The 12,917-nt window shown below is 33.6% G+C and overlaps 2 protein-coding genes across 3 annotated transcripts in view; one reads left to right on the forward strand and one right to left on the reverse strand.

Moving 5' to 3' along the window:
• The window catches only part of LOC140449818 (dynein axonemal heavy chain 1-like), a 1,063,244-nt gene that overhangs the window by 954,529 nt on the left and 95,798 nt on the right, over positions 1-12,917 (forward strand). The window lies entirely within an intron of this gene.
• Positions 6,234-12,917, reverse strand: part of LOC140449824 (uncharacterized) — a 36,186-nt gene continuing 29,502 nt past the window's right edge. The window contains exons 5-6 of the mRNA XM_072543182.1: positions 6,645-6,709; positions 6,234-6,344 (exon numbers count right to left, since the gene is read on the reverse strand). Of these exons, the coding sequence (XP_072399283.1) occupies positions 6,327-6,344; positions 6,645-6,709 (83 nt within the window). The 3' untranslated portion in view covers positions 6,234-6,326. The remainder of the gene's footprint in view (positions 6,345-6,644; positions 6,710-12,917) is intronic.

The raw sequence follows: 12,917 nt of genomic DNA on the forward strand, positions 1-12,917 counted from the left end.
TTCCAGAAATTGTGAGGGAATCTCTCTTTACGGGAGTAGTACGATTCATTGTCCATTACAATGACATTCCAATATCTTTCAGAAGTCTGTATAAAGTAGAAAGAGACAACGGCTGTATATTCTCATTACCTTGTATGAAGTTATGTATATGCTTTAATAATGGTGGCAAATTTTTCATGAAAAATTCACAATGAACAATTCTCTGTAGAATACTTCTTACACCCTCGTCATATGTGAATATTCTAGAATTTGATTGACACACTCGTTTTTACGTTTTTTTTGGCGATTTCAACGTTCCACTCTGTTCTTTTTCTTTTTTGAAATTGTAAATGCTTCTTTCGCTAACACCAGTCATCAACGAAGTACGTCTTACAGCAGCACTTACATTAAGATGTTCCGTATTTTGTAAAAAACACAACACATTTAACACTACGAGTTTAGCGCAACCGTTAAATAATTCACCGGATTTAAACTTATGGGACTCCATGCTCTCTGTTGAAACTCGGACTAAATTTTGAAGTGTAGTTTCGTTTTCCAAAAGCACTTTCACCCCCTACCCATCCTTGATGGATGGGTAGTGGGTGAAATAGGGAAAGCTTGGAGTTTATCAAATACTAATTATGACAAACAAGTTTATGGCCATATTTAGGTGATTATGTTAATGATGGTAATTTGTAGCAGAAGTTTTACAAAAGAAATGAAGACCTATTTATAGAAACAACATATCTGTATTTTTAATATTTTACATACAATAGAAAAAATCTAATTTCTATGAAAGAATTGGAAATTTGAATATTATATATAATATCTATAAATAATATCATTTCCAAGTTCAAATTCTTTCCTAGAAATTATGTAGGTTTTTTCTATTTTATGTAAAACATTAAAACTACAGTTATTGTATGTTGTTCTTGTAAAGAGGTGTTCAAATGTTACTCTTATGAATATGATTCAATTGTATATCTCATGTTGTCGTTTTATAGTTTCATAATTCATAGTTTTCGTTGTCAATAACTCATCAATGCCTTTTTATTCTAGTGTATACGTATACATGATATAAAATATTCTACTCGTACTGCCGGCAGATGCATTTTATCCAAGCCGGTCCTGTGAGACAATGAGCAATCAACAGCTGGAGAAAACCGACAACCCTGCGCGTTTATTCTCCATAAGAAAAGCATTGCCGTATCTTACCCGTACTGCACTCTCAGTGTGACATTTTCTATAGTCCATCAAAAAGTAACTAACTTTGCAAAAAAATAATTACTAAATTCACTAGACAGTTCGGACTGGGAATAGCGAACCGACTAAATCTGCCTTGTTTTTTTTTAACTCGCTAACTATCTTAATTATGTCTCTCCGAATGCTGTCAACTCTTCCCCCGGAATATATGTTTCAACTGCTTTACTTTTGACTATTTTTTGAAGTGGTTAAACCACTATTTAATTTGTCATTTTGGTGACAATTGCTGTGATCTTTCGTTTACTAAACTGGTTCTGTGTCAAATTCTTTATCTAGTAAACTCTCAAAACACTTTTTCCATCTCTTTTTGACATTCTTTTGGTAAACTAGTATTTTATTTTTCTTATCTAAAGTACGTCTAATCTGATTAAAATATTTTGTTTCCTTTGTTCCATGTTTTGCTATTCCACATATCTGTATTTCTCTTCCCCTGGTATCAAGTTGATAAGATAGATGCGTATACGCTTCTGCTTTGGTTTTTACTACTACTTCCTTCGCTTCCTTCTTGGCAACCGTATAATTTTGAAGATCTGTGTTTGACCTATTTTTTTCCAGTCTTTATATAATTTTCTCTGCTCCTTTATTTTTTCTTGAACGTCGTTTCACCACCTGCTCTCTTTATTCTCAAACTTTTTTCGTGAAGTTTTTCCAAGTATTTGAATAGCAGTTTCTCTAATCATGCTGGCCATTTTCCTCCAAATTGTATTAGGACTTCCTTTTATGTTCGGACATATGTTTTTTACTCTTCTTTTACAACTTATTATAAAAATTGGTCCATATATTATGACAAAAATAAAGTCATGTTAACATTACTCATTTACAAATTATTTTAGTTGGGTATTATTAATATTTAAGTAATTTGGCGAGTTTAAATTACAGTTTATTTTTTACAATAATTGTTTTGAATAAAACTAGAGGTCGCTGGTTAAATGAAATTGGAATAATAATGGAAGAAAAAATACAACATTTTAACTATAAATAAATTAGCCGAAATAGCAAATATTAATTGTAAATAAATTATGAAAATTAGCTAACTCATTACTGTTATTTGTACAAAGAAAAAAAGTTACCTCTGAAATATTGGTGTATTAATCGTAACCAGTGGAGTAGATTTTTACCACGTCACGACGCCGGCCGAGGCACAATAAAGGGACGTAAACGATCAACTGGATTATTACTGTAAGATGTCTCGATAGTAAGTGTTTCTTGAGACGTGTGATCAGAAAAACTCTCTGGCCTTTTCGAGGTGGTCCGTAGGGCAAGTGCATAGCAATAAATCACTCTATTGTATTGCAATTTTGAATAACTTTAACTAAATGGTCACACAAATATGATACTTTATAGCAGTTTCTGTGTTTGCGACGTAATTTCCAAAATAACAAAGAGAAATCAGATTCTTTTCACTTAAAACCAGATACATGTGCTAGGCAGTTTGACAATGAGATTTTACTGAATAACAGAAAATAACATCTTTTTTAAAGTAAATAAGTAGTTTGAATAGACCATTTAATAAGATCATATTATAGTACAATAAAAGAAAAATATTACATGTAAAATATGAAAATAAAAACTAAATACTTTCCCAAACAACAATGTTTATGTAAAATTATTACAATTGACTTATTTATTATTATTATTATTATTAATTTAGAAAAAAATCTTAAAGGAATAATTAATAACAAATCAACGTATGGTAGAAAAAAATGAAAATTTGTTTAATTTATGAATGTTTGTATTTTGAGAACGAATTACGAAGTCGAAATTGAAAAGTCAATTTTAACCTTCAATTGTAGCTTATTCCCAATAAAATAAATAGTATCTACAGTTTATTTTAGATAAATTACTTCATTAAAGTAAAAGTTGTATGTTTTCAATTTAGAAAAATTTGTTTTTTTGTTTAAATAAATCAAAAGCTATCCATGGTACATAAAAAGTTTATTAATGTAAATTATAATTATATGCAATAATTAAGATTTACTATGATACACTTTTAAATCAGTTCAAGTTATTTTAAATAAATTCCTGGACAAAATTAACGCACCATTCATGTTTTTCTCAATAATCTTTATTTATTGATAATTTACTGTACGACAAGTTGCCTATGGACCTTGTTTGACAGTGACAGTTGTTATGTAAGCTAATAATAGTCTTGTTTTAACAATAATTTGTATTAAACTTCGTTTTAGCCTAAAAGTGAGTTAAACTTTTCATAAAAAGTGCCGATTAAATCAAAGTGCTTGTAAGAAACAAGCTTTTTATTGTGATATTTTTCATCACATGCATGTTTGGAAGTTCATTTGCATAAAAATCAATTAAAAAAATGAACCGCCTAAGAAATTTGTCAATGGAGGAGGCAGTGCGAGCATCGACTTTCCTAGATGAAGGATATTCAATGCGATACGTTGCAGGTTTTTTAGGAAGACGTCATTCCAGCATCAGTCACCAGGTGAGGCGATATAATGAAACAGGGTAGTTCCATCGAAGACCAGGGCAAGGGCGAAAACGTTGCACTAATCAAATTGATGATCAATTTTTGAGACAACGTGCTCTTAGAGATAGAAGAGTCACCAGCAATTTGCTAAAAAATGAACTAGCAGATGTTCGAAATGTCGCGATATCGTCTCGAACAGTTAGAAGACGTTTACATGAAGCGCAGAATTAAACAACAGGAAATCGGCCAAAAAACCCTTGCTTACCAGAGAACACAGAGTTCAGAGATTGAATTTCATAAGATTGCATCAAAATTGGACCATAGATCATTAAAACGAGTTTTTTCCTCCTATGAGACTAGAGTAAGCCTAAAAGCTCCAGATGATCGTGAGCGTGTCTGGCGAAGGCGAGGAGAAAGGTTTGATAGCTGCAATATCTCTCCTAAAGTACCCTTTGGTGGTGGCTCTAAAATGTTTGGGGGGGAATTTGTTTTGAAGCTCGTACGGAGTTGGTCCTTATACGTACGAGGTCTACGAATGCCCATTAATACTTAGACAACATTATTGTCGAACACGTAATGCCTTTTGCTCCGTTTCTTGGACCTGATTTTTTATTCATGCAAGACAACGCTCGTCCTCATGTGGCTCGACAGGTTATTGGCTACCTAAATGATGTTGATATTCCATTATTAGAGTGGCCACCTAACAGTCCGGACTTGAATTCTATAAAGTATCTATGGGACTATCTCAAAAAAAAAAAGATTCGAAGTCGTAGACCCCCTATTGCCAATCACAACCCACTCATTGGGGCCGTTATTGAAGAATAGGAGAATATTCCGCAAGATTTTATTGAACATTCAATATCAGCATGCCTCGACGCATAAATGCAGTCATAAAAAGTAGAGGAGGGCCTACACGGTATTAGTGTTGACCCAGATGTATTTTATTGTGTTAACGTATGGTCCTAAATTTTTGGGAAAAATTTCACCTGGTCTGATTGAGAAGCAAAATGCATTTAACAAAGAAGGCCATGGAATTAAAATGTCATCAGTTATTGACATTTAATAAAGAAAGCAGAATATTTTGGTCAAAGCAGAATATTTTGGTTTGTGCTCTGCAAAATGTCTTATAAAATTGATATTCGTCGAGGTGTTTATAATATGGTTGGGCGAATGTCGAAACGAGATATTGTTAATATTTATCGAGATCAAAACATAACCAAATCGATAATTTATCGCACAATTAGAGAATGTGAAGAAGGGATACCATGTGTTAACTTGCGTAACAGTGGCCGACCGCGGATTTTGAACCATATAAGAGAGGCAAGACTGATTGAAGCAGCTAAGAACAAAATTGAGGTCTCACAGCCAGAAAACTGGCCAGAAGATTTCATGTTGGAAAGACTACAGTATACAGGACCCTATCGAGTAATAATATTATCTAACGGAAAAGAAGGAAAGCTCCAAAATACACAGAGGATCAATTAGAGAGAATTCCGAGATGTTGCCGCGCGTTAAGGCGAGTGCATTTCATCAACAAGTTGATCGTGATGGACGATGAAAAATATTTTACTCTGTCCAACTCTGAGATGATGGGTAACGATGGGTTTTACACGAACAATTACGAAAATGTACCTGATGAAATAAAATTCAAAAGTAAGAAAAAATTTGAGGACAAAATTTCGGTATGGTGTGCAATTTCTGAGGCTGACTTTATCTCACAGCCCTACATTGGTGTTGTTCGAGGCGAAGCCTTAAACGCAAATATTTATATTCAAAGATGTCTCTCTAAATTGCTTCAGTTTGTGAACACACATCATGCAAATGATCAAATAGTCTTTTGGCCAGATCTTGCTTCATGTCATTACGCGAGGATCACAAGGGACTGGTACGAAACTAACAACATTACCTTTGTATTATATGCTTTTGAAATTTTTCCTAAAACTTTAGGACCATACGTTATTTTACTGATTTTTTTCTTTTTGCAATTTGGAGTTATGCTAGCTTATTTACGCATTTACGGCAAAAACAAATTTTTAAAGAAACAATAAGCAAATTAAGGTCATGATGGACTTATTTAAGTCATGTTGGACTTATTTGTAGGTGTTTATTATTATTTCAATGTAACTTAGTTTTATTTTGTGTTCATATTGTAAATATTTGGATTAATTAAAGTGGTGCGTTAATTTTGTCCAGGAGTTTATGTTTAAAATATTTTAAAAATTACTACCCTCGGAATGATTTACTGGTTTACATCTTTGTGTTTAATGATAAATCTTCTTTAAGAATATGAAAATATTCACAAAATATATCAAAACATTATACGATTCTACTCATCTACAAATCTACGATTTTAAAATTTTTGGTAATAAGAGATAGTTTTTACCCTTAAAAAATGAAAAGCGCACCCAAGTACATTGTAGATTTTGAATTTTGAACTCATGAACCACTTGATTATGAAACAATATTATCCTAATCCACAAGGTAATGTCTGATAGTCATAATAATCCTAGAAATATTAAATACGAATTTTTGAGGTAAAAATAAAACAAAAGATACAGTTGTTTAAAAGTATAATTAAAAATTATTATTTTTTAATTATTTTTTATGTTTCGAGGAACATGAAGTGTTATTTCCATTTTTCTCATTTGTGGTCTTAGAAGAAGATGAAGTTCTGAAATAGAAAAAATCTATTTGAGTATAATTATGACATAAACAAAAATATTATAAATCAAAAATATGTCATTATTAATTTAAAAAAATGTACAGATATATCATGTCTTAATTAAACAGAGAGGGTCCTTTTTTTGTCCGAGTTACTAGACTATGATAATATTTTTGCAAAGAACCTTAAGTATTATAAGCGTACATAGATAAATTTCACCTGTAATGGGTATAATGGGTGAAGAACCCAAATTGGGGAGCTGGTGCATTTGTTACTATTTTATTTATAAAAATTTCATTCATAACTTACGTCAGGATTTCTGTTGTAATTGCATTGGTATAATCCGAAGATCTTATCACGAAAAGGCATGTTTTCTGAAAATTAATATTTCGTTAGTAAATGTTTGTACATAACTTTGTGATAAAAGCTTGTTATTGTATTTATTTTGTCTTTGATAAAGGCACGAATTATTTTTTATAAAGGCTTTACGTTTCAGTGATATTGAAGACATGTTTGATACAGTGATAATCGTTGTAACTAAATAGGCAGATAATGGCGGCTACTTTTAGACTGACAACCTGTTATCAATGTAATTCTCCTATTGTTAAAAATATATGTAAAAATGTGAGTTTGATTAACTACATTATGTACGTAGTGAATTTGCAGTGGGATCTCGTACTATAATTACATTGATACAATGATTATAATATCTATAACTATAGTGATACAGAACATAAACACAAACAGAAATGATTGTAAGTGACAGAAATGAGTGATAAGTGATAGTAATAGTTACATCAAGAAATTGACAGCACCTATCTATTTTCCCATTTAAACCATACTGAACGAAAAACGCAAGACGAACTATAGTATAAACAACAATAATGGATTAATAGAAGGTCATAGGCATCAGTGGCACACCCAGGGGGTTTTGGAGGGTTATCCTTCCTCCCCAGGACATATAAAGTAAAAAATATATACAGAATAGTAGGAAAATGTAACTTGTCTTTCACACACAATACAAGAAATCCAAAACGCCAATTTAATAATTAAATTGCCACTTTAAATATGTGGAATACAATAATTATTGTACAAATACACAATAATTAATAATTTGTATTGTGTGCTTTTATATTTTTAGAAAGAAAGCTTAAATTATAAGATTTGGCAACAATGCCAGCCGAATAATTACTCAGCAATAAAAAAGTGACACGTGCATTTGTGTATCGGATGAAAAACTTCGGGAAATCACCGAATTCTCATTTATTTTTATGTTCTATCAATTTTTCTAAGAAATGCGTCTGCGTTGTCTGGTGCGAGTAGCATGCGCCTACAGGACTGTATTTGCGGCGGCCTTGTGGACTACCATGGGTTGTGTTCGCATGTGTTAGAAAGGAGACATTTCTATGAGAGAAGAGAGCATTTGACAACGGCAATAAAAAAAAAAGGAGAGATCAATGAAAAGATGGCAAGAAGAGTGGAACAACGCGGAAGATGTTGCTCAGTGGACCAAGATGCTGATTCCGATCATAATAAACTGGGTAGTTTGTCTTAGGGCGAATCTTTATAGGCTTAGAAAGAGATATAGGTAAATGCATATATTGCGAATATTCCGACACTTTTACTCACACAATGCTGAAGTGTATTAGATGTACAGTGCAGAGAAACAGAATGTATAGAGAAATAGGTATGAACCTTGTGACTGTCAGAGAGATGATCGTGAAGATGACGGGAAATAATCCGAATAGTAATTAAAAAGAAAGAAACACCAACCGTACCAACGACAGAGATAAGATCTAAATAAGAGAAGGTAGTGTTCCAAAAATGTCGTCAGCCTTACAGCGGCCATCCCACTTTCAGAGCACGGTACGTGCGACAATCAAATGCGCACAAATAGGAGAGGGTGGTTTTAGTTGGCAGACAGGATAGCAAATACTTGAATATTTGGCACTGCTATCTTTAGTACTTTAAATTAAACTAAAATCCAAATTTTAAGGACTCAAAATATAGGTAGCATAAAAAAAATTTCGTTGCTAACCAAACCTCCCTCTCAGTAAAATTCTAGGTGCGCCACTGATAGCACATATTAAATCGGAGAACACGTCTAAGGCTACGGCTCCACGAGCGACAGATTGTCGCTAGCAGTAGCTGTAAAATTACGGCGGCAGTAAAGCAGTACAATCATGGCTCCACGAGCGACAGTTTATAGCGCGCATATCGCCGCGTTTTGGTCTTGTAGTGGCTCCATGAGCGGTAATATGACGCTAAAATAAATAAATAAATAAGTAAAATAAATGGTAGAGTCACTCTGTTCTAGTGCCTAGATAGACAGAGGGAAATTTTTTTTACACAACAAATTAAAAGAATATCCTGATAAGTTTTTTGAATATTACAGGATGCCAGTGTCTTCTTTTAATTTTTTATTATGTGAAATAGAAGATGTCATACGAAAACAGGATACATCAATGCGTGATAGCCTAAGCCCAGAAGAAAAATTAGCAATTACCTACCTTAAAGTAAGATTTCAAATTACATATTTTATAATCCTATACATGTATCTACCTAAAAATTAAAAAAAAAATAAAATATTTAACTATTTAACTTTTATTAGAATAAAAAGGGGCCGCCACTACTTCTTACCTCTGCGTATTCTGTAATTAGCTACTGAATTATCAAGTAGATCGATGGCGACGGCTCCCATATGTCGATTATATTCATTTATCATATTGGATTGATGTAATGAATCTTCCTTTTCCAATATCTAACTTGCTTTTTTATGTTATAATAATTTAAAAAATTCTGATGTGACATAAAATCTGCTCTGTTGCATTCTTTTATTTATGAATCACGCCAAGCTACCGAAAACGAAACATTAGTACTGAAGGATAATAAAATGTTACTATAAACAATAGTTATTAAAATTTTATTTATATGACATGATTAGACAACCACTTATATAGAAATGAATCACCAGTTCGAAGAAGGAAATCCAAAAAATAGATTTTCGGGAAATCAATAAAAACTGTTTATTCTCTCTATTCAACTTTTTCTTGTTTAATAATGGCATCTATTATAAAGTACAGTTTGATACGGTTAATTGGGATTGAAAAAAAAACATCCATTGATTTTTGTTAAAATTACTGCTAAAAAATAGGTCCGGATCTATTCGAACGCGACACGACCTTGACGACGCGTCTCGGTCTCGAAACGAAGCGACAATCTACAGCGCGTAGAGCCACTCAGTATCACTGCTGTTGTTTTAATTTATCAAGCTACATTTTACCGCAACTGCTGGCGACAATCTGTCGCTCGTGGAGCCGTAGCCTGAGGCTTCTTTCAGACGGACGACATTTTGTCGTAGTCGTGTACGGCAACGATATCGTGTATAGCAGTTAACTCATTGATTAAATGTAAACTTTCACACGACGCAATTTAAAATCGTAGTCGTACACGACTGTCGTAGTACCCCGGCGGGATCACTGCGACGACACGATGTCGTGGTCGTGAACGACTGCAGTGGTACAAGCAAGTCCATTCTAGTTTGAGACACACTTGTCGTGCGTAGGCGAAAAAATCGCGATTTATTCTAAACAGTGGTAGTGAATTTAGATTTAAAAATATTTGTTAAATATTTATATTTAAAAAAAATCTTTTCTTCTTTTTCTTCTTCTTTTTATATAGACATGACTCTGTCTGTTTTTCAATGTGCCTCCAGTAAGTTGTCATTCCATCGTTTGCGTGGTCTTCCTACTGATCGTCTTCCTATTGGGGAACCGTCTCTTGCCGTCTTTACTACTCCATTTGTTGTCATTCGGCTTATATGATCGTTCCATTCTACTCTTCTATTTTTTACCCAGTTTTTGATGTTCTCCACCTTGCATCTATGTCGTATATCTGTACTTCTAACTCTGTCTCATAGTGTCTTACCATCAATTTTTCTAAGTGTTTTCATCTCTGCTGTTTCTAACCTCCTTTTTGTCCTCTCTGTGTCAGGTCTTGTTTCTGCCGCGTATGTCATTATTGATCTGATGACTGTTTTGTAAATTCTGCGTTTCGTTTCTTTCCCGATATTTTTATTTCTCCATATTGTTTCGTTTAGGCAGCCTGCGGATCTGTTTGCTCTATTCACTTGATCTTCCACCTCGGTTTTAAGCTTTCCGTAGCTAGATAATGTGATGCCTAGATATTTAAACTCCATCACTTGTTCTAAGATCTGACCTCCAATTTACATCTTAGTAAATTTGCTGTTTTAACCATGCATTTTGTCTTTGTTGGGGAAATTAACATGTTAAATTTTCTGGCGGTTATATTAAATTGGTGCAGAATATGTTGTAAATCATCTTCACTTTGAGAGAGTAGTATTGCGTCTTCTGTATAGCAGATTATTTTAAGTTGTTGTTCTTCCATTTGGTATCCTTTTTTAGTTCTTACTTTTTTTATTATTTCATCCATAATCAGGTTGAACAATAGAGGACTAAGTGGATAACGTCTTTTAAGTTGACCTGGTCAAATGTCTTTTTAAGGTCCACGAAACATAGATATGCCGGTTTGTTGTATTCTAATGACTTCTCTTGCACTTGCCTCATTATAAATATAGCGTCGGTGCATGATCTTCCCGACCTAAAACCTTGTTGTTCTTCTGCTAGTGTTATCATTTCATTCAATTTATTTGTTATCACTTTGGTTGTTAATTTGAGTGTTGTGTTTAATAAATTAATTCCTCTGTAATTTGCCGGGTCCGATTTGTCTCCCTTTTTGAAGAGAGGTATTAGGATGCTTGATCTCCATTCTTGAGGAATTCTGTTTTGTTCCATTATTTTTTGAATTAGTTTTAGTAGTTGTTTGGTGAGATCTGGTCCTCCGTACCTTAGGAGGACAACGACAAAATGTCGTCCGTGTGAAAGAAGCCAAACTTTTTTTAACGACACGACACTGCACGACAACGACAAAATGTCGTCCGTCTGAAAGAAGTCTTAAGGCGCGTTTTCACGGGTCGATCTAGGTTGAACGATTTGGATCGTTCGACCATAATTCGATCTGTGTGGAAAGCAAAAAGGTTTACACGATAGGCGACAAATGTTGAATTAATTGTGGTATAAAACGACATCACTTGAAATTATTATTGTAGGTGTGCAATTAATTTGTTGCGCAATTTGTATGTTGTTGGAATATTTTTTATTTTATTTTTCAAGTAATTTTCAGACATATTCGGTTTATTCATATGTTGTAGAATTGCTTTCAATGCTGCTCGCCCCGCTTGTAGATTGCTATAAAGCTCAGTTTGTGGATTCCATAATACATCATAGTTTTATTAAGCATCCAAAAATCTTGCCATGTCTGCATCTGACCATTTTCACTCATTTTTTCCCAAAATTACAGCTTATCGCACTAAAAACAACAACTGCATACACGTTAGAAGTACTCTACTCGGCTTTCTGCACGTTGTGTTTTCGTTCGACCAGATGTTTACCACATTCGATTTCAGTCGTTCGTCATCGATTCGGCGACAATCGCCCATCAAAAGTAGACAGTCTTTCTACTTCCGTCGAATCGACTCACTCCGCCGAACGGCCAAGTCGATTTATGGTTTACATACTTAATTTGCTTTCGATTTCATAATCGACCTAAATCGTTCAATCCAGATCGACCCGTGAAAACGCGCCTTAAGCGACCACGATCGCGGTCGCGTCCACGATAGTTATGGCGATCCTAAATGCTGTAGAAAGCGAACACATGGGAGCGATAGCGACCTGCGATTTCAATAGTATAAATAATACAGATGAAAATATAGTTTATAAAATGTGTTTATTTAAAAAAAAATAAGCATTACAAAAAGTTAATAAAAGATATGCGTATGCGTTCTATTTTTTCCATTTACAAATGTAGATATGTATGCAGGTTATTTTGCAGAAAAGAGGAAGATGTTTAGGTGCATTACATTAACCTGAGGGCAAGCAACAAGGAGAATTTCATAAATTGTACCCAGAACTTCGTAAAGATAAGCACCGTTTCCATACATATTTTAGAATAAATTTTGAAAGTTTGTATAAAATTTTAGATCGGATCGCAAAAAATCACCAAACAACAAACAAATTTTTGAAAATCATTTGATGCTACAGAATAATTTTATTTTTAATACGTACGTTTTTTTAATTCGAGTAGGACAGGTCGAACAATATATCATATTTTTTAACAATTTCAATAAGTTTTTCCATACCCATTTTTATTTACATCGACGTGACCAGCGATAAACGTAAACTGCTGCGTTCTGAACGCTAAACTAATTATATTGCCATGATTGTCGTCAGAACGCTGCACAAATTCCTTTGATCACCAGCAGTCTCAACAAGTATGTGCTGATTTACTTGTTCGTTTCTGACGAGTCGAATCGCGGTGACCATCGTGAACGCCATCGCTTCGTGATCGCTTAGGTGTGTTCTCCGCTTTATAATTACACATAATACACAAGCACACCATACTTATACATAAAATGCATAAACACATAACACATATACACACAGAAAAAATAGAATTTGATGTGATCATGAGGGTACAAACATTACCCTTGGAATCTTCAACTAA

Source organism: Diabrotica undecimpunctata, chromosome 9 (genome assembly GCF_040954645.1).
Source record: "Diabrotica undecimpunctata isolate CICGRU chromosome 9, icDiaUnde3, whole genome shotgun sequence".
Taxonomy (NCBI): domain Eukaryota; kingdom Metazoa; phylum Arthropoda; class Insecta; order Coleoptera; family Chrysomelidae; genus Diabrotica; species Diabrotica undecimpunctata.